General features: G+C 43.4%; 1 protein-coding gene across 1 annotated transcript; it reads left to right on the top strand.

Moving 5' to 3' along the window:
- The first annotated feature begins 8,307 nt into the window (after nucleotides 1–8,307).
- hpdb (4-hydroxyphenylpyruvate dioxygenase b) lies at nucleotides 8,308–20,212 on the top strand. Its single transcript, XM_056279640.1, has 14 exons — nucleotides 8,308–8,394; nucleotides 14,002–14,028; nucleotides 14,314–14,376; nucleotides 15,082–15,186; nucleotides 15,436–15,478; nucleotides 15,720–15,802; nucleotides 15,948–16,037; nucleotides 16,197–16,300; nucleotides 16,463–16,540; nucleotides 17,211–17,373; nucleotides 18,590–18,661; nucleotides 18,746–18,868; nucleotides 19,854–19,970; nucleotides 20,102–20,212. Exons 1-14 carry the CDS (start codon nucleotides 8,308–8,310, stop codon nucleotides 20,210–20,212), a joined length of 1,266 nt encoding a protein of 421 aa, XP_056135615.1.
- The last annotated feature ends 2,502 nt before the right edge of the window (nucleotides 20,213–22,714 follow it).

The raw sequence follows: 22,714 nt of genomic DNA on the forward strand, positions 1-22,714 counted from the left end.
ATGCCAAGGTTTACAGCATGCACGCCTTTAATTTACAGCTTTTCTTCATATGTGTGTATTTTCCCCCACTGATGCACCCCCCCCCCAAGTATGATCTTCATAGATACTTTAAATACTGGTTTTTCCCTGCAGTACACTGAGATAATAGCAAGTAAATTAACAACAAGTTCTATAATAAAGTAATACATGGGACTGTTCATTTAAGCAAACTACCAGTACCAGCTCTGGGTTCATTATGCACTAGGTGAGGGAATTTGCACATCATGAATTCATTTTTATATTTTCCCACCTGAGGGTATAATGCGTTTTGCTTCGGTGTCTTCCTCAAGTGTATTCATTTCACAGCGCAAACCTGTACAATACATAATTATGATGCCAGTGTCTAGCAGGCCACGAAAGCCCATTTTCCCCCTAATTATGCCTTTTTAGATGGACGCCGCAGCGACACAACAACCACATCGACTCTGCTGGGCTTGTCGTACATCAGCTCTTGGGCTTAACCTGGAAGTGGCCTCTTACCGGAATTGTCCAAAGGGAAGCACAGAAGATAGCAGCTCAGAAGAAAAGTGTTTACACGAGCGCAGCAGTTTGATGGTGGGTGATGTTATTTTAACAAGTGTTTAGGACTGCAAATTGGCCTCTAAATGCCCAAGTGTACTCTTCTTCCCCCTTTGTTATCGTTATTCATTGTCCTGGCCACATCTCACTCGAGCCATTTAAGCACAAATTAGATGTTCTGGAACAAATGACAGCATTTTAGCATTTTAGCTAACAGGCCAAATGTCCTTAAAGATATATAACATACTAGAATTAAGCTCCTTGCACGGTTTCTTTCTTTCTTTCTTTCTTTCTTTCTTTCTTTCTTTCTTTCTTTCTTTCTTTCTTTCTTTCTTTCTTTCTTTCTTTCAGGTGACAAGTACATGGCAGTGAGGTGGGGCAGGCAGATGTCCTTCTCTTTTTTTTTGGTTGCCATCTAAAAGCGTTTTGACTGCAGAACCTGTTATTTAGGACTTCATCGCAGAAAACCCCACCTAAAGACTCCTCAAGCCTTCATTTGTTCACCGTGGAGAGCCATGCACAGAAGAAACACTGACATAGTGAAGAACATTGCGGGAGCACGACACTGTATCATCTCTCAACCTCCCAGTATAAGGGAAGACTGGGGACCTGCTGCATAGCAATTAGCAGCGCTGTTGGTGGATTTCGTTAGGCGAGAGAAGTTGCTTCCGATGACAGCGTGGCTTGGCCAGACCTGAATGCCCTGGCCTCGTGTCCCATCCGGATATGTGCGCTCAGGGCTCATCAACCCCAAGACACAAAGATCCTCTTCAGGACCTGCTCCATCCCATCTATCGTGAAAGGGTTGCTTCTCGGCGCAGGGCTACTACGCCTGCCACAGAACTAAATGCATCTCCTGTCACTGCCTGTTCCCCGTGCCAATTCAGCTGCTGAATACACTCAGGTGCTGCCATCTTGACAGATAAAAATCAGAGAGCTATATTAACTTAGCAAATAAGAAAAACCCAAACCAATGCATGCACATGCAAACTAATATATAACCTAAACAATGTCATAAACCTGAAAAGCTCTGCAAGTTTGAGGGGGGGGGTATAGTAGGAGGACATTTTTTCAAACACTGCTGTCTATAAGCCTCTGATTATAAGTCTCTCTGAAAATGTCCAAATCTGTAAATGTTTGCTGTGACACCATCACGAGATCCGGTAGGTAAGTCTGTTTGGGGCTGCACCGTGTTAGCACAATGGCTAAGTAATTGGAGTTTACTCACGTAAAAGGGCAATAAAGTTTTACAATTTAAATCTTGAATCCTTGGAGAGATTTCTGGTGTTAAGGGTCTGTGAAATGTCATTGAACGCATGTATGTCTGACACATGTTTTAACCATGGAGGCACTTTGCAGACGCATGTCCTCTTTCATCACTGCCCTGATTCGTGCTCATACAGTTACACACACTCACAGGTGGGAGCTAGCTGCACTGAAGGATCTCAGATCCTCTACAGTACGCCACCAAGCAGCTCTGCTGGAGCAAATGGGAGTTCAGTAACTCTCTCATGGGCATTGCTACGTAGTTTTTGGGAATAGGGAGAGAGTCAGGTTAACTACACACACACACAAACACACACACACACTTGCCCAGCTGGTATGGGGATTTGAACCGTTGACCTCCCAGGTCAAACATGCTTCTCTAACATCAGACTACCGAAACATGGAGGTATTGTTCTTTCAGTCAGTCTCATGCTCTCTGGATAATTTGAATATCTTTTCTGTGGGTGTGGAATTTTTTTCCCTCAGTTTAGAAGGAGGCAACAAACATGTGTTTGTAAACCAAGGTATGTGTACTGATACTGAGATAAGGGAACCAAGCCACAGTCACCACACTTTTATCCAACTATTCTGTGTGTGTGTGTGGGTGTATATGTGTGTGTGTGTGTGTGTGTGTGTGTGTGTGTGTGTGTGTGTGTGTGTGTGTGTGTGTGTGTGTGTGTGTGTGTGTGTGTGTGTGTGTGTGTGCACGCAGGGTTGTGTTCAAGCTGGTCAATGAAAAGGCGACTTCATGAATTCTCTCATTAACTTTGCCTGTGTCTTCTCACTACAATACAACGAATAAATTTGTTTTACTCAATAACTGACTAATTATTATTGTAACTGGAATGTCACCTTTGCCTTGGTTTTGTTACTCAACACATTATCATCTAACCTTGGTACACAAACATACAATATAAAAAAAAACTCTGTGTAAACGAGGACTTAAGGTTCTTTGCATACAATTTATGCATAATTTACAAAATATGAATAAATGGTGGAGTAGCATTTTGCTTACAAACTTCATTTTCCATGGGGGTCAAAAAGGGCACCTATCCCAGATTTTTCAGTGTTGAAAAAAAGAAAATAAAGAAAGATTTCAGACACTTTTGAGAGGTGCATTCTTTACTGTAACCGCAACATTAATAAAATGTATAATGGCTTCACATATTTGCACACATACAGGATATGAAATGGAGGTAACTAATGTCAATATAGTGATTTATTTATGACAAAGCTCAGCTAAACACATATCCATGAATAACGTTTTTCTACTTACACGGTGAAATGGTAAAATCCCGAGCAAACATAATTTCACGTTGAGGTTAAAAGCATTTATGGATTGATAACAAAATGGTTTGCTGTGGACTCGCAGATGGCAGCAGTGAGCTAACTGCTGCCATCTAGAGGTCAGTATGCACAATTACCCCCAAAAAACCGTTTTTTCACTGGGACCAAGGATCAATGGCATCATCATAGTGTAAAAATGCTTCAAAATGCTAGCAGTAGTACATTCTAATAATGACTTGTATTCACCCTTCATTGTGTGTGTGTGTGTGTGTGTGTGTGTGTGAGAGAGAGAGAGAGAGAGAGAGAGAGAGAGAGAGAGAGAGAGAGAGAGAGAGAGAGAGAGAGAGAGAGAGAGAGAGAGATGCTGCAGTGCCAAGTATCAAACATAACAGTGCTTTTTTTTTAGCACATCTGACTTCATCTTGTAAATACCTCTTTTCTCCCTTTTTCTTAAACTTCCCTAAAGGTCCCCCGGTTAATGAAGTTTTGATGATTATTCTCTGGTTACAGACCTTTTAACGATGAGTGTACTGTTTAACTGTTAGCAAGTAGGCTCTCGCTTTGTTTTAACTTGCCAAGGAAATGAGAACTATTTTATACACTATGCTCCATGCATACATGGACTACCAGCGAGAGTGACATCTTGTTCCACCGCAAATACAAAATTATGCACGTGCAAATTTAAATGAAGGTTAATGATAACAGTTTTTTGTCAATTGTTCTTTTTTTTCGTCAGTTTTTTCTCTTTGTCAATAATTACCGACATTTCCCGCTGGGTTGTTTTCCAGGTCCAAAAGTTCAACTCCTCGGGCGTCCGGGTAGCGTAGCGGTGTATTCCGTTGCCTACCAACACAGAGATCGCAGGTTTGAATCCCCGTGTTACCGCTGGCTTGGTCGGGCGTCCCTACAGACACAATTGGCCGTGTCTGCGGGTGGGAAGCCGGATGTGGGTATGTGTCCTGGTCGCTGCACTAGCGCCCCCTCTGGTCGGTCGGGGCGTCTGTTCGGGGGGGACTGGCGGAAATAGCGTGATCCTCCCATGCGCTGCGTCCCCCTGGCGAAGCTCCTCACTGTCAGGTGAAAAGAAGTTGCTGGCGACAGTAGTCTGCAGCCCTCCCTGGATCGGCAGAGTAGGTAAAGCAGAAATCGGGACGGCTCAGAAGAGTGGGGTAATTGGACGGGTACAATTGGGGAGAAAAAAGGGGGGGGAGACCCCCCCCAAAAAAATCGACTCCTCAATGGGCCTTTGTCCGGACAAGCTTTTGGTGGTGATGGAGTGGGGGGCAAGCTGGGGGGAGATACGTGCGTCTCTGCTTGTTTGTCGAGGAGGTGAACACGGAGAAATCTGGTCCCTTTAGCAAAAGTTGAGAGCTGCCGACCTTTGAGGAGCTCAGTGTCTCTGATTTGGCCCGGGGGCTGATGATGACCGGGGTGCACCTCTTTGGAATGATAGTCGTCATGGTTTGGGTCAGAGTTCTGTTTTTTCTGGAAGACAGCGGGGGAGCAGCTGATGCCTTCTGTTTCTTATCTGGTCCTTTGCTCTGCAGGTGCTCTCTGGGTTGTGCCTGTCGTAGGCTGTGAGACTGCATCCTAGATTCCATATCCCTCAGAGCCTGGTCAGTGTAAGCCTGCATCTCTTTGCGCAGTTGAGAAATTTGCTCTTTAAACTCATCCCTTAACGCCTTTTCCCTGGCCGCAAACTCCTTTTCCTCCCTCCGCGGATCCGTCTCACCATTGCACGCAGTCATCAGCGAGTCCGCTGCTTTCATCGCTTCATGGCCACTGCAGCTGCCGTCCGGTTCACTGCTTACAGATGCTGCCTCCAATTCTCGGCCTTTGACGACCTTCTGCACCAAGTCCAGCATGCTGCTCTTCGGGGCATTCGTGTCCACCTGTGATCTGATCTGGTTGCGAACCTGTTGAAAAATGGACTGCATCTTTGCTTGTGTCCTACTGTCTGCAGGATTTCTGTCCTCAGTACTGTTGTCATTAAGCCTGATGGAGGGGATCGGCTCTTCTGCTGACTGGGATAATTCTGATGTCTCGACAGCGGTCTCCGTTCCCTCGTCCGGTCCTTCCTGCCTGACACCGTTCACCATTATTTCTGTCTGCGTGTCAGAGGACAATTTACTCATTTTCCCCTCACGTCTTTGCTATGGTCCTGTTTCCTTGAACTGAGCCTGTGTGATTATGTGAGGGACTGTTGTGTGGGAGGGACACAGTTCTCTGAGGTGTTCCTCTCCAAGGATGCTTGCTAACAGGGGTATTGTGCAATGTATTTGGTGAGATTCAGCTTACCCAGGTGATTCACAAGGGGGGCATTTAAAAACATTCTGGTATGATAACAACAATGCAAACTAGCGCTTGAAACCTCAAACCAGTTGTTGAAAGCCGTTGAAACATAAATCTGATTTTTTTTTTGCAGGCGGTATTTTTCCTGTTCAAAAGTAGGAAAGAATTGCTGATTCTTTGCTGAGATTTAAACTGACTTTGTTATATTTATTTGTCTGATTGTTTTAATTTGCTGCTTTCTCATGTAAAAGCGCCCAGAGATGCATTTCATGCATGAGAGGTGCTGTATAGATAAAGAAAAAGCGTATTATTTACTGGTACTGTTGGTAAAGCACTTTACCTAAATAATATCCATTGACTGATATGGGGTTATGAAATGACTGAAAGATGAAGCCCACCAGTTCCACCCTATTAACTGTTTTCCTTTTATGTTCATTGCAGTTATCTAGTCAGCCTGCTGCGTGGCTTCATCTGAATACGGGTGCACTTTGCAGCTACTGACAACAGAAAGCCTCATAGCAACAGTAAGAACAACAAAGACCTTCTGGGATGGCCACAAAGGGAGCATTGAGGGGCAGGTGTGAAATACTCATTAGAGGTATCACCCTGTCCCTGCAATGTGAATGGTGATATAAGCTTTCTTCTAAATCTGTGTTGCCACCCTTCACTGAAAACAGGTTACACTAGAACGAAAAACCACAAATCAAACATAAAACCTGAACAAAAATTATCTATTTGATTGCCACTATGTCGATATAACAGTTTAAAAGTGCCATGAGGCCTTTAGAGATATGTGTGACCTAATACTGTCAAATGCTCCAAGCCAGAAAACGACTAAGAGACATAAGACTGCAGACATGCATGTATAAATACAAACAAACTGTAGCGAATTCGGGGAACAACGCAACCACAGGAACTGCCGCGGCCGGGAAGCGAATCCGTATCGCCCGCACCGCAGGAGACATCGCTAACCGCTAGACTAAAGGGTCAGACCGTCGAGCCAGCGGCCAGCGTGTCTTCTTATCCATGCACGTTACAATATGTACATATACGTACACATACATGCACACACACACACGCATACATATACATGCGCCCACGGACGCACGCACGCACACATACTTCTCGTAGCCCCCCTTCCTATCCACCCCTGTATGTCTGTGTTATGTTTATATGTTGTCTTTTTTCCACCGCCGTTTATTGTAAAGTGACTTTGAGGGTTAGAAAAGCGCTATATAAGTTTGATTTATTATTATTATACATGCATGCATGCATGCATGCATGCATGCATACATACATACATACATACATACAGTAGAGAAATCGGGGGGCAACCACCGGAACTACCGCAGCCGGGACGCGAACCCGTAGGTCCCGCACCGCGGGCGAATAGGCTAACCAGTCGACGCTAACCGCTACGGGTTCGCGTCCCGGCTGCGGCAGTTCCTGTGGTCCCCCCCCCCCCCCGAATTCGCAACAATACATACATACATACATACATACATACATACATACATACATACATACATACATGGGCGACATTACGGGGGGCAACTCACAAAAAAATAATTAAAATAACATATCACATAACGTTATTGAAAAATATACAAATACAATTTGCTGTAATTACTCCTACGAGCCGCTGGGGGCAATGTAACGATCTGAAGCGAACCATGTTAGCTAGCTATGGGAGGGTAATTGAAAATATCCAAACGCGTGAACACGTTATTAAGTTATTTTACGAAGAGAACAAAAATCAATAGGGCTGAAGAGAACGAAAATGAAGAATCGTGTCAGGACGATGATGGAGAACGGCCCCACCAACCTATTCTGTTATTCCCAGCAACAGGAGGGAGACGATTTCGAAAAGAATGGTATATTACCTACCCGTGGCTTGAGCACAGCCCCGCCGCTGATCGGGCATCCTGTTACTCATGCCGCGCATTTAGCACTGCTGGCCACAACATAGAAGAAACGCCTCGAACGGTAGGATTTGGAAATGGAAGAAGGCGTTGGAAAAATTCGGCGACCATTAAAAATTCAATGCACACATTTCAGCAGCTACGAAGCTGACCGCTTACATAAATTCATTAAAAACTGGCAGCGTTGCTTCCCAAATCAGTACAGAACATAGCAAGCAAGTGGATGAAAATAAGACAGTACCTGAAAAAAGTGTGCGAGTGTTTGCTGTTCTGTTGTCGCGCCGGTATCGGTCTCCGTGGCCATGATGAAGCAGAGGGCTCCTCCAATGGGGGACTTTTTTAGAGCTGATGGAACTAAGAGCGAGTGACTGTCCTCTCATCCAGCATTTTTTCAAAAACCGGGAGAGGCCCTACAATTATGTGCATTGCACACACCAGAGTGGGTTAATCTCCATAATGTCTAACCAGATCAAAAGTGACATCACACAACGTGTGCGAGATGCGGGCAGTTTTGCCGTGATGGCGGATGAAACACAGGACGTCAGCCGACATGAGCAGGTGGCAGTTGTACTGAGGCATGTCGACAGTGACTTTGCAGTGCATGAATCGTTTGTCGGTTTCTACCACACAGACAAAACACACGGTGAGACATTGGCATTGCTCTTGAAAAACACAGTGGAGAGCTTTGGTCTCGATTTAGACGATCTGAGGGCCCAGTGCGGCAAACATGTGAGGGGCTTGCGTATTCAGAAGGATCCCCCTCTTGCCATGTCCATTCACTGACATGCGCATATCCTACATCTCTGCGTTGTTGGTGTGTGTCGCAGTGTTCCGGTAGTCAGACACGTGTTGACAAACGTGTCTTCACTCCACAACCTTTATCAAAGGGTCAGCTAAAAGTCATGCCATTTTTGAGTCTATGCAGCGGGACAGACTTTTTTTTTGGCCAAGCTAAAATGTAGAAATCTCTCAGTGACACCAGATGGCGCTGCCGTGCCGAAGCACTCAGAGGGATCATTTTGAGGCAATTGTGGACACTTTGAATGACATTTCGGAGAATGACGTGCGCGTGGGTGGCCAAGCAAACACACTGATGACAGCAATCACAAGCTTCCACTTGCTGTTCCCCTGCCTGCTGATGCGATGAGCTCGCACGCCATGCAATGTGCTGTCCAAAGCACTGCAGTCACCCAGCCTTAACTCTGCAACTGTTAAGGACCTGGTGTCTTCCACGACTGAAACGGTGCAGGCCATGAGACCCCAACGACCACTCCCCCCCCCCCCCCCGCAGTTGTGGCATGTTGTGCATTACAAAGAAATGCACAACAAAGGCTTGGACAAGACAATAAGTGAAATCAAAGACCGATTCAAGGAGAACGACATGGGCGCTCTGAAAGCTTAAATATGTTTAAGTTTTGTCACTTATTTAAAATAAAAATGTTTACATTGAAACCGCACGTTTTGTTTATTAGACACTAGTTGTACTTTTTACATTCGTAAATTACGTGATTAAAAAAAATCTTTGCGCCCCCAGTTTTGGGACCCAAATGTCACCCATGCGTACATACATAACGATTGTATTTTTCAATTTTGTTAAAGTCAATTTATTTTGGAATAAGCTCCGTTTCTATCTGTTTGATGCCAGTGTTGTAGTACTCGAGTCCAGGACTCGAACTCGAGTCCGACTCAAGACCTGATTTTCAGGACTCGTGACTCGACTTGGACTTGAGCACTGATGACTCGGACTTGGACTTGGACTCGAGCATTGACTGCATTCGGACTCGGAAGTTGGAGATGAGGACTCGGACTTGTTAATTGATAGACCTTTTTTGTTTCTTTGTTAGTTTTTTTTAATAGGCCCTAATAATTTGACATAAGATGTTGATAGCTATATTAATTTTTGATTATAATAATTATTTGTATGTCAGCTTTTTTACGGTGCCAGAATGGAGCACTGGAGCCCATCTTGGAACTCGGCTCAGACTCAACCTTGATGACTCGGGCTCGGACTCAGGTAATGGGGACTTGATTCGGACTCGACTCAGACTCTTCTTTGGGGACTCGGACTCGAGGTTTAGTGACTTGACTACAACACTGTTTGATGCAGATAATTGTTGTCAGGTACAGTGCTTGCAAAAGTATTCATACCCCTTGAACTTTTCCACATTTTGTCACGTTTCGACCACAAACATAAATATATTTTATTGGAATTTTATGTGAAAGACCAACACAAAGTGGCACACAATTGTGAAGTACAAAGACAATTATACATGATTTTAAAATTTTTTTACAAATAAAAAACTGAAAAGTGCAGTGTGCAAAAGTATTCAGCCCCCCTGAGTCAATACTTTGTGGAACTGCCTTTTGCTGCAACTACAGCTGCAAGTCTTTTGGGGTATGTCTCTACCAGCTTTGCACATCTAGAGACTGAAATGTTTGCCCATTCTTCTTTGCAAAACAGCTCAAGCTCAGTCAGATTAGATGGAGAACGTTTGTGAACGGCAGTTTTCAGATCTTGCCACAGATTCTCAATTGGTTTTAGGTCTGGACTTTGACTGGGCCATTCTAACACATGAATATGTTTTGTTTTAAACCAATCCATTGTAGCCCTGGCTTTATGTTTAGGGTCATTGTCCTGCTGGAAGGTGAACCTCCGCCCCAGTCTCAAGTCTTTTGCAGACTCCAACAGGTTTTCTTCCAAGATTGCCCTGTATTTGGCTCCATCTATCTTCCCATCAACTCTGACCATCTTCCCTGTCCCTGCTGAAGAGACGCATCCCCAGAGCATAATGCTGCCACCACCATGTTTGACAATGGGGATGGTGTGTTCAGAGTGATGTGCAGTGTTAGTTTTCCGCCACACATAGCGTTTTGCATTTAGGCCAAAAAGTTCAATTTTGGTCTCATATGACCAGAGCACCTTCTTCCACATGTTGGCTGTGTCTCCCACATGGCTTCTGGCAAACTGCAAACGGGACTTCTTATGGTTTTCTTTTAACAATGGCTTTCTTCTTGTCACTCTTCCATAAAGGCCAGATTTGTGCAGTGCACGACCAATAGTTGTCCTGTGGACAGATTCCCCCACCTAAGCTGTGGATCTCTGCAGTTCGTCCAGAGTCACCATGGGCCTCTTGGCTGCATCTCTGATCAGTGCTCTCCTTGTTCAGCCTGTAAGTTTAGGTGGATGGCCGTGTCTTGGTAGGTTTGCAGTTGTGCCATACTCTTTCCATTTCCGGATGATGGATTGAACAGTGCTCTGTGAGATGTTCAAAGCTTGGGAAATCTTTTTATAGCCTAACCCTGCTTTAAACTTCTCCACAACTTTATCCCTGACCTGTCTGGTGTGTTCCTTGGACTTCATGATGCTGTTTGCTCCCCAAAATTCTCTTAACAAACCTCTGAGGCCGTCACAGAACAGCTGTATTTGTACTGAGATTAGATTACACACAGGTTGACTCTATTTAGTCAGTAGGTCAACATTCGATCATTCAGCAATCATCAGGCAACTTCTGAAGGCAATTGGTTGCACTCAGAGAAAAGGGGGCTGAATACTTTTACACACCACACTTTTCAGTTTTTTATTTGTAAAAAAATTTAAAATCATGTATAATTTTCTTTGTACTTCACAATTGTGTGCCACTTTGTGTTGGTCTTTCACATAAAATTCCAATAAAATATAATTATGTTTGTGGTCGTAACGTGACAAAATGTGGAAAAGTTCAAGGGGCATGAATACTTTTGCAAGCCACTGTATATTCTACATCATCCAACACTGAGTGAAGGTTTTCTTTTCAAAAACCTTATGGTACCACGAGTTCACATATTTTAATTTTGGTGGCCCCAGTTAAAACCTTACCCAAACCTAGCAAGAGCTGTGCCATGCTCTACAAGTGATTGGTCGCTTTCCATAGAAAGATTAAAAAAAAGAAAACATCTTTGACATTACATGAGATGTTAGCAGCGCTTTCAGTTTGAAATTTTGAGGCTCGTGTTCTCCAGACATGAAACTAAATGCACAATAGGGAGCAGCCTTAATGAAGCTATGACAAATAAAATCAACTCTGTATTCTTAAAACGGAGGATGTTTGAAGATGCTGCACGTCGGCTGCATTTACAAAATTATTTTCTTGTTGTTTAACCTGAGTGAAAACAATTTTTCCAACATTTCTTAAACTTTTAATACGTTGACAGACTTACAATATGATATTGAAAAATTCGACCACCTTCTCAATCCTCCCATTCCAGCCTTCATTACATTTATTGTATAAATTGAGAACCGTCTGCAAATATACAGTGCATCCGGAAAGTATTCACACCCCTTCACATTCCCCACATTTTGTTATGTTACAGCCTTATTCCAAAATGGATTAAATTCCTTTTTTTTCTCATCAGTCTACACACAATACCCCATAATGACAAAGTGAAAAAGGTTTTGTAGAAATTTTTGTGAATTTATTAAAAATAAAAAACTGAAATATTGCATGTACATAAGTATTCACACCCTTTGCTATGGCACTCAAAATGGAGCTCAGGTTCATCCTGTTTCCACTGATCATCCTTGAGATGTTTCTACATCTTGATTGGAGTCCACCTGTAGTAAATTCAATTGATTGGACATGATTTGGAAAGGCACACACCTGTATATATAAGGTCCCACTGTTGACAGTGCATGTCAGAGCAGAAACCAAGCCATGAAGTCAAAGGAATTGTCTGTGGACCTCCGAGACAGGATTGTATAGATGCACAGATCTGTGGAAGGGTACAAAAAAATGTCTACAGCTTTGAAGGTCCCGAAGAGCACGGTGGTTTCCATCATTCGTAAATGGAAGAAGTTTGGATCCACCAGGACTCTTCCTAGAGCTGGCCACCCAGCCAAACTGAGCAATCGGGGGAGGAGGGCCTTGGTCAGGGAGGTGACCAAGAACCCGATGGTCACTCTGACAGAGCTCCAGCGTTCCTCTGTGGAGATGGGAGAACCTTCAAGAAGGACAACCATCTCTGCAGCACTCCACCAATCAGACCTTTATGGTAGAGTGGCCAGATAGAAGCCTCTGCTCAGTAAAAGGCACATGACAGTCCGCTTGGAGTTTGCCAGAAAGCACCTAAAGGACTCTCAGACCATGAGAAACAAGATTCGCTGGTCAGATGAAACCAAGATTGAACTCTTTGGCCTGAATGCCAAACGTCACGTCTGGAGGAAACCAGGCACCTCTCATCACCTTGCTAATACCATCCCCACAGTGAAGCATGGTGGTGACAGCATCATGCTGTGGGGATGTTCTTCAGCGACAGGAACTGGGAGACTAGTCAGGATCGAGGGAAAGATGAATGGAGCAAAGTACAGAGAGATCCTTGATGAAAACCTGCTCCAGAGCGCTCAGGACCTCAGACTGGGGCATAGGTTTACCTTTCAACACGACAACGACCCTACGCACACAGACAAGACAACGAAGGAGTGGCTTCGGGACAAGTCTGTGAATGTCCTTGAGTGGTCCAGCCAGAGCCCAGACTTGAACCCCATTGAACATCTCTGGAAAGACCTGAAAATAGCCGTGCAGCGACGCTCCCCATCTAACCTTACAGAGCTTGAGAGGATCTGCAGAGAAGAATGGGAGAAATACCCCAAATATAGGTGTGCCAAGCTAATAGCTTCATACCCGAGAAGACTTGAGGATGTAATCACTGCCAAGGGTGCCTCAACCAAGTACTGAGTAAAGGGTGTGAATACTTATGTACATGCAATATTTCAGTTTTTTATTTTTAATAAATTTGCAAAAATTTCTACAAAACCTTTTTCACTTTGTCATTATGGGGTATTGTGTGAAGATTGATGAGGAAAAAAAAGGAATTTAATCCATTTTGGAATAAGGCTGTAACATAACAAAATGTGGGGAAAGTGAAGGGGTGTGAATACGTTCTGGATGCACTGTATGATATCAACCCCCCCCCCACCACCACCACACACACACGCGCTGCTGCAAATGTTTAAATAGCAATGGCTATAATTGCATTAATAACGATGAGTTATAACAATTTTGAACAACATGGGGATTTGTTGGGTTGAGGGGAGGAGGTAAGTCAGGGTTGACTTTGCCCACGGCCATCAACCAATGAGAATCTTGCATGAGTGAGCCTCCTCTCGAGACTAAATGCTAACATATGGCATTTTTCTAAAAAAAAAAATGCAGGATGTTTTTCTCTCCTCTCAATTGTTTGCTATTATCATAAAGACATGACAACATGCCCTACAAAGCATATGTATGAGACTGAACTGATCCCTTCACAGGGAACATGATCAAAGTGGTCATATTATTTTGACATGTTTATAGTAAGTAATCCTTAAGTAACACAAGTATCCCCCAAAGTTCCACCCACTCCACATCCATCAGGGCCACACCGGTAGGCGTGGAGTTGAAACTTTCACCCTGATGGTTTAAATTCTGGACTTGCAGACTCCATTCAAACAGCGTCAACAGGAGCAAGCAGTCAACAGGAGCAAGCAGTCAATAGGAGCAAGATGGTGAGTAAATACTGATTAATAAATTACTTTCCATTGCAAGTTACTAATACCCTGCAGAGGCGGTCACACTTCCCACATTACTTATTGTGGTGCATATGCAAAACTGTAACACCGGCATGTGTCATGTAATTATTCTGTTGTTTTTTGTTTTTCCAGACAACATACACTGACAAGGGGGAAAAGGTAAGGCTTGTGCTACTTAATATGTGAAAGTGGTTTCCAAGTGATATTGCAATTAGTTAAGGGATGGATATTGAGTGGGGGGGGGGACACCACAATGCTAAGACATGTCCTATTGTCTGAACTAGTACAGCTTTTATATGGATCGCAGTTTAAATGTTTTCTTTTTCACCAACATGTCCTGAATTCAAGTACTGCACAGATGAAATGCCCTGAGATTCCATCAATCATCCGAGTTTGACGCACCCCAAACTTTTTTCCCCCTTTTTCTTTTTTTTCTGTATTAAGCATGAGCAGGGCAGGTTCATCTGCTTTGATCACGTCACCTTCTGGGTTGGAAACGCTAAACAGGTATGATAATCGATAACCATGCTCTGTCCTCCATTCAGGGCACACTGGAGCATATGTCCAGCACATTCTTCTAGATGGAGGAGTTAGCTATTTTTGCATCAGGGTGGCTATTGGTTCCCCAATTAGCATGTAAATGCTTAACATTGTCAAATAAATCCAACCATTTTGCATATACTGTACATTGTATGTATACTGGTACACTCTATCATGTACATCTACCTCAGGCATGTATGTAAGTAACCTGCTAACATCTATTTTCAGCATCTCTGATATATTCTCTGCACCATTGCACTTTATCACCTCTTATTTCGCCTGTGTATAGTTAATCCTTGTGTATGTATCTGAAGATTGTTGTGTTGTAGTGTTGTTATTCTATGTTATGTACACAGAGAGAGCCATGAAACCGGAGTCAAATTTCATGTAGTGCAAACCTACATGGCCAATAAACATGATTCTGATTATGATGTAAACCCCCAGACCAACACCACCCTCCTCCTTATGGAAATCTAAATTCACCTCCATCCGACCCCATTCTCACATTTCATCACCAGCAGGGAAAGCTACCGTACAACTCGACCCCATCTTGTGCTGTTCTCACTATTTTCATCGCAATGTGAAGATGTAACAAGCCATGTTGTACAGTAGACTGATGAGATACGTTGCTCTAACATCCCCACTAAAACACACTGTCTTTCACCTGGACAGGCTGCATCATACTACTGTAACAAGCTGGGGTTCGAGCCTTTAGCGTATCAAGGCTTGGAGACAGGTAGTCGAGACGTCGTGTCTCATGCGGTCAAACAAGGGAAGGTAAATAAACTTCAGTGAGTTCTCGGTGCATTTAAACATGAATAAAAGAATTCTGTACTGGTGTTTAGCAGTCACTATAAGGGGAACTTTAAAGGAGGCTGTCAAAGAACGGGTATATGGGGCCACTAGTTCATCTCTATACTATGTAATGTGAGTCTATTACATCTCAGTTAACGTTGAAATGCTGCAATAATAATGATGATAGTAAGTTGCAATGAAATTAATGTGAATAACTTTTGTCTTTTGCAGATAATTTATGTTTTCTCATCTGCCCTGAATCCTGGAAACAAAGGTATGGCACCATAGACACTGACTTGGAGGTTTCTTTCAAAACTCTTTTCCACTGTAAAAAACAAAAAACAAAAAACAGCCAATATCCCCTTTTTTCTCTGAAAAATCTGAGAAATACAGTTGTCATATGAAACATTTCCAGCCACAGGAACGGGAATATATAAGGTTACTTTTTTTTTGGCAAGGCAGTGAATTTATTCATCATTGATTCCAATAATGAGTCAATAATGTCTTGTCATCAGAAATGGGGGAACATTTGATCAAACATGGAGATGGGGTGAAGGACATTGCGTTTACAGTGGAGGACTGTGATTTCCTAGTGCAGGTAACCAACCAGACTTAATTCCAAGGTGTTGTCAGATATTTTTTGAAGTGCATATTACCTTTTAGGTTTTCCTTAGTTGGCATAAATTGATTGTTTACTATAACAGTATATGTCCAGAGTTCATGCACATTTATCCACTCTGCAGAAAGCCCTTGAGAGAGGTGCTGTTATTATAAAGGAGCCATACACGATGGAGGACAAATATGGTCGCCTCAAACTGGCTGTTCTTCAAACGGTAGGATGTGAATGTGAATCCCAAGTTTGCAAAATACTTTTACTTACACAGGGAATGTTCATGCTGCTCAGAGTGAGCTAATGTTGGAAATGTACAACCAAGTGTCTGAGCAGAAAAGTTTTTTTTTTTTAATGTATGTTTTCATTCTGCTTGCCACAGTATGGGGACACCACGCATACATTTGTAGAGAGGACAGAATACAACGGGCTGTTTCTCCCAGGTTTCCATCCTCCCCTCTACCGGGACCCTTTCTTGGCCAAGCTGTGAGTGTAGAAAATTTATTTTGGTGCAGTTATACAAATTGTGGTGGCAATGAAAAATTCCTGTTATTTCAACCCAAGCTGATGTCTAGCATTACAATGGCTATAGATGTTACACTAGTGGGTTTTGCCTTTTCAGGATTTTGCATTATAATTTCTTTGCAGGCCAAGTGGAAAACTAAACTTTATTGACCATATTGTGGGGAACCAATCAGATGATGAGATGGTTCCTGTGGTCGAATGGTAACACACCTCTGCATTTCTACATAAAAGTCCGGCCAAAAAAAAATGAGCATTCCTTGAACAATGTCCTCACTGACAAGCGTTAACAGACACGTCACTGTAACCGCATTGCTCAAGACAGACCGAATTTGTGGGGAGTGGGTTATTTGGGGGAAGGGTTAGGGGGTGTTTGGCTGTTGTGTAACTCAGACATTATGGCATGAGTCAGGTACCCCAATGACTTTGCATTTTTACCATTGAGATTCCAAGGGCCTTGCACATCTGGATCTGGTATAGGCAGGCAAGAAAGGCGGAGCAAGGCCGTAACTCAAATGAGCCAGTTCATTGGGTGATCAAGGGGAGAGGGTTGTAGCTCAGATCAGCTCATATTTTGAAAGACATACAATTGAGCAAATTTAATTGTGAGATTCCAGTCAAGGTATCTCCAGGCATGGAAACAATTAAACAGCATTTCAGTGAATCAGTAAGTTAAGTTCAAATCAACACCATAGTTGAACTGAACTTAACCAACCTGGAAACCAGCCAGATTTAAGTGAAAAGTTTAAATGCAACATCCATGCTAACACTACAACAGGTTATTTAGACCTTGTTTTTTGTAACAATTATAGAATTTTTGTTTTTTGACTTAACTCCGATTCCAGCTGTTGACCTCTGGTTCCTGACATCACAGGTACCAGAGGAACCTTCTTTTCCATCGCTTCTGGTCGGTGGATGACAAGCAGATGCAGACTGAGTTCAGTGCCCTGCGCTCCATTGTAGTGGCAAACTATGAGGAGACGGTGAAAATGCCCATCAATGAGCCGGCCATTGGGAAACGCAAGTCTCAGATCAAGGTATGTTCATTTTTGTGTTCACTTTCAACAAGGCCAAGCTCTGCTACTTACAATATCATCAACGAGCTTCATTGTGAATTAATAAAGGCCTTTTTACAATGTACTTATTGTAAATAGTTCATACCTAGGCATATTGAGTAGAAGCTGTCAATGCAGTTAATATTTAGGGAATTATAAGGAATCAGGAACAATTTATTGTCATTTCAATCATGTACTTGCGTACACAAAAGAAACGAAATTTAATTTCTCCCAGCCTACAGCAGTGCAACATGAAAGATAAAAACACATATCCAAAATTTCCTAAAACGACACCACCAAAACGTACAAAAACAGAGAGAACAAAGCAACAAAAAAAAAGTTAAAAAAAACACAAACAGTTAACAACACAGTCCATTCAGTGCAACACAGTCCAAAAACTCCACCGTCCAGAGAACGAATGCCAGCCGGGATGGCTGTCAGAAGTGCCGGTCTGCATGGGCTAGCAGTTAGCTTAGCCTACCCCGCTTCCGCGTCCTGTCAGAAAGCCCTCGGTGTTTCCTGTTCGGACGCAGCTCCGGGCAGTGGCCGCGGTCCTTGGGCCGGATGCAGCAGACCAGGCTCCCTCAACCGAGCCAACGCCAGCTCTCCTAGCCAGTGAATGGAAAAAAATTGGCGATCAAAATAACAATTTCACACGATGACACAAACTTAGACGCAGACGTGGACAAAGACGCTGCATAGTCGGTACTGGGTGAGGCCGCTGCAAACGTGAGTTCACGCCGCCATAGTCCCACACCGGAAGGCATCATTCGTTATGAACGGAGAACGGATAAGCAGGGCAAGGGAACGCACGTTTATTTATATAGTGTGGAGTTCGAAAACAACGAGACAGGAGACGTGAGAGTAGACGTAGTCGAGGTAGTTTACTAGCTCCAACTTTGCATGTCATACGTTCGACAACGACACTGAACTCTGTGTACCGGAAGCGGAAGTGCATTATCTGACCCCTCGCCTCTTCCCTTAAAGGTACACTGTCCTCTTAGGTGAATGTCTCTAGTTATATAGATGTGGGTCACCACAATAGCACATTTCATACACAAAGGCAGTTCTAAATGCTTTACATAAAGGCATACAAAACATTTGAATGAATAATTTGAATGAACTCACGCTTGGGGCAAATCAAACCTTCTTCATGTTAGGAAAGGTATCCTGAAGCCCTCACTTCTTTTACCAACAGGAATATGTGGAGTACTACGGCGGTCCAGGCGTCCAGCACATTGCCATGAACACATCCGATATCATCACTGCAGTACGTCCACAGAGTTTCCCGTTTCATGGTGAGACATTGTTAACATAGCAAACGGACACCGATCTGACATGCCGTCTGTCGCAGATCCGGAACCTAAAAGAGCGCGGGATGGAGTTCATGTGCGTGCCAGACACCTACTATGAGCAGCTGAGAGAGAAGCTGAAACACTCAAAGGTCAACATAACGGAGGACCTGGATGTCCTGCAGGTGAGAAGACGTGATTAAATACACTTTTCAGCTTGATCTGTTACATAACAGAACTGTAGATCAGTGACTGTGTCGTTGATGATGTTTATTGAGCTATGAGAACACGAAACAAGAACATTACAAACATCATATACATTCATATGATAGGATACTTGTTATTGTAGCTCGTATAACGGAATCTTGGTCCTTAAAAGCAGCTCAGTAAAGTGACAAAAAGTGACACAGTGACAAGTACAATGCCCCAACAATACAAAAATCACGACTAAATATGGGGGGGGGGGGTGAATAAAAACAAGACTCACAGGTCGTCCGGGTAGCGTGGCGGTTTAGTCCATTGCCCCTATCAACACGGGGGGCGCCTATTCAAATCCAGTGTTAACTCCGGATTGGTCGAGCGTTCCTACAGACACAATTGGCCGTGTCTGCGGGTGGGAAGCTGGATGGGTATGTGTCCTGGCTCAGGGGGGAAGGGGAACTGGGGGAATAGTGGGATCCTCCCACGCGCTACGTCCCTCTGGCGAAACTCCTCACTGTCAGGTGAAAAGAAGCTCTGGCGCCTCCACATGTATTGGAGGAGGCATGTGGTAGTCTGCAGCCCTCCCCGGATCGGCAGAGGGGGTGGAGCAGCGACCGGGACAGCTCGGAAGAGTGGGGTACTTGACCGGGTAAAATTGGGGAGAAAATGGGGAGGGGGGATGTGGAAATAAGAATCACAAGGCAGTGTAAAGGAGGACAGCAGTCTTTACAGTACCAAAAAAAGGGCATGGATGTATAAAGACATCGAGATTAAGGTTGAAAATAATCCTGTGCTCCATTGCACTACTGATGATGTCATCTAACCTAACAATGAGCATTCAGAATTAATATTCTGTTTTAGCCATTCAACAAACATGAAGTCTTGCAACACTTGATAATTGTTTACAGCAGGAACTCATCATTTTACCTGAATATTGTCTTATTGATGCTGCGTTCCACTCAAATCCAGGAGCTGAAGATTTTGGTTGACTTTGATGACAATGGCTATTTACTCCAGATCTTCACCAAGCCGGTTCAGGATCGCCCCACGGTGTTCTTGGAAATCATTCAGAGACACAACCACCAGGTGACAAAAGCCATAGAGATACGATATTGAAACTGTTAATGTCTTAATGTGAAATTTTTTAAACAAATGAAAACAAAAACAAGCTGGTATGTCAATGTTTCCGGTAGTTAGTAGTGTGTTGTTTTCTCCAGGGCTTCGGTGCAGGAAACTTCAAGTCCCTTTTTGAAGCCATCGAAGTTGACCAGAAGGCCCGGGGGAATTTGACTATCCTGACACCAAACGGAGAGTCAAAGATCTTGTAAATCCAGCATTGTGATACGTCAGCTTGGACCCTTCCAGACACCTCAACAGGGATCATTGCGGGTGTTTTTGTTGCAGACGAGTCATTATTCTGTTCTGGAAAGACATTGTTTATGAGAGGCCCGAGTGGTTACCTGTTGCAGCATACACCACAAAGTCAAAACTAGTTCAGGTCATGTTCAGGCTTTTTTGTCTTGAGCAGTAAAAACTAATGACGAACAAAATATCGATATGATGCCACAGAAAAAGGGTATTGCTTTTGTATTGTATTATTTGACAGTTCTATGCTTCATTTTTTGTAACTTACGTCAGTTTAGCATTTTATCCAAGTGCATGTGATTAAATATTATGTTTCCCTGTGTGTGTGTGTGTGTGTGTGTGTGTGTGTGTGTGTGTGTGTGTGTGTGTGTGTGTGCGCGAGTGAAAAAAAGCCAGTAAATTCATCACACGGTCATATTCAAAATCAATTTATTTTTTCTAACAATGCAAATAATTTATGTCCTGGGGGGAAAAAGCTTGACACAAGCAAAACATTTTGGCTCTCATTTACAATACATCATCCTTTGGTTATCAAGATGAGTTTCCTAGTGCTTGATCCAGTCCCTAGAGTAGGTGATTTGGTAGGACAGTTTATCACAGACCTGGTTTATTGAAAATCATCATCCCACTAATGAACCAGGACATCAAATTGACATGAAAGAGCATCCGTGAGTTACTGCTCATGAGACAGTATTAACAAATCACTCTTCACACCACATTTTAAATTTCTGTCTCATAATTTGTGGCAACTGTCATCTTCATCTTGTTTTCTGGTTGTCGGAACATGGCACTTCCCAGAGTTCAGTTCAGAGAGCCTCGGCAGCTGTCTGCGCCGCAAAAACAGGGGATCTTCTCATCTTCAAAAGGAAACTTGTAGTCATATGTGATTTCTTCATTGACACTTATTGGCTGCCGGGAGTAGATCACTATCTTTTTCTGGGACTCCACGGTGATGATCTTTGCATAGCAATTAGGCTGAAAAACAAAACAAACGCATTCACTTAATTGTCGTGAGGAAAACTGAAACCTTCAGCTTCAGTCTCCAATTAAACCATCCATCAAGCCGCTCATCTGAATTCGGATCCCAGGATGCTGGAGCCTATCCCAGCAGTCATTGAGCTGCAGGTGGGGAGACACCCTGGACAGGCTGCCAGTCCATCATAGGGCCGACACACACACATATTCACACCTAGGGACAATTTAGTAAGGCCCATTCACCTGACCTACATGTCTTTGGACTGTGGGAGGAAACCGGAGCACTCGGAGGAAACCCACGCAGACACAGGGAGAACATGCAAACTCCACACATGATGACCCAGGATGACCCCCAATGTTGGAAAACCCCGGGGTTCGAACCCAGGACCCACTTGCTGTGAGGCAAGCGCGCTAACCACTGCACCACCGTGCCACCCAAATAAACCAGAGGTACAATAATTTATCTTGAAGACATTACCTGAGAAATAATGAAAACTTAAATCTATAATACATTCCATTTACTAAAAATGTAAACCAATAACATACAGCAAATGGACAGTAGAAGAAATACCTTAAAGATTAGACTAGACTACAATATAGTTCATCTGTCAATGACCTAATGTCTATAGTGAGAACGGTGTTGAAGACAGCAGTCTGTAATGGTTTCCAACTTACACTGCAGCTGTGGTTGATAAATCTGGCTAAATTCCCACACTTGGTAGCATCGATGATTATATCCTGATCGATCCGGAACAAATAGCTGCTCCCAATGCCTTCATCCTCATAACGCTTCTCCCGCATGTCTGCGATGACCTGGGGTGGAAAAGAAAAGACAGATGCATTCTTGCGAGCGATTTCTTCTTCTTCTTCTTTTTCATCCAGTCAAGCATATCTGCAAGCAGTGAACATTACTTCTGGAAAAGTTTATCCAGTTTTAAAGTGGTTCGCATTTTTCAATGGCACCCCGCAACACATTCGCATGATAATACATCTGAGAGGTGCCTGGTGCAGTTGGCAACTGAATACCTCCAATGGAGTAATTAGGAGATGCTTTGCCCTTGTTAAGCGAGGGTGGGGTAATTTACATTCGCTTTGCCTGGCCCATGTAGGATCATGTCATTCAGTGCAAGTTTGTCCACATGTCACCTGTCTGATGGTCTGGCCCACATATTCAATCACCATCTCATCGGCTGCAATTGGCTCCATGGCAAACAGGCCCCAGTCATGGATGTGGCTACGGCAGAATCGGAGCCTCTTCTTGCGAAACTAAAGCATGAATATAAATGAACAGCATAATTGTAGAATCGAACATTTGGCAATAGGAAAAATGGGCTACTCCTCTTATTTAACAATAACTAAACAAAAAAAAATTTTTTTTGAAAATCTGCATTCTTTGTTTTGTTTTGAATTTTCCCCCTTTTTCTCCCCAATTGTATCTGGCCAATTATCCAACTCTTCTGATCTGTTCCGGTCGCTGTTCCACCACCTCT

This window comes from Lampris incognitus, chromosome 1 (genome assembly GCF_029633865.1).
Source record: "Lampris incognitus isolate fLamInc1 chromosome 1, fLamInc1.hap2, whole genome shotgun sequence".
Lineage (NCBI taxonomy): Eukaryota > Metazoa > Chordata > Actinopteri > Lampriformes > Lampridae > Lampris > Lampris incognitus.

Excerpts from the sequence above, each read along its gene's own strand:
- hpdb (XM_056279640.1), top strand. The coding sequence starts at position 8,308 with ATGGCGCTGCCGTGCCGAAGCACTCAGAGGGATCATTTTGAGGCAATT. Across the intron at positions 16,301-16,462 it reads GACCCTTTCTTGGCCAAGCT|GCCAAGTGGAAAACTAAACT; the intron begins GTGAGTGTAGAA and ends ATTTCTTTGCAG. Across the intron at positions 18,869-19,853 it reads AGGACCTGGATGTCCTGCAG|GAGCTGAAGATTTTGGTTGA; the intron begins GTGAGAAGACGT and ends ACTCAAATCCAG.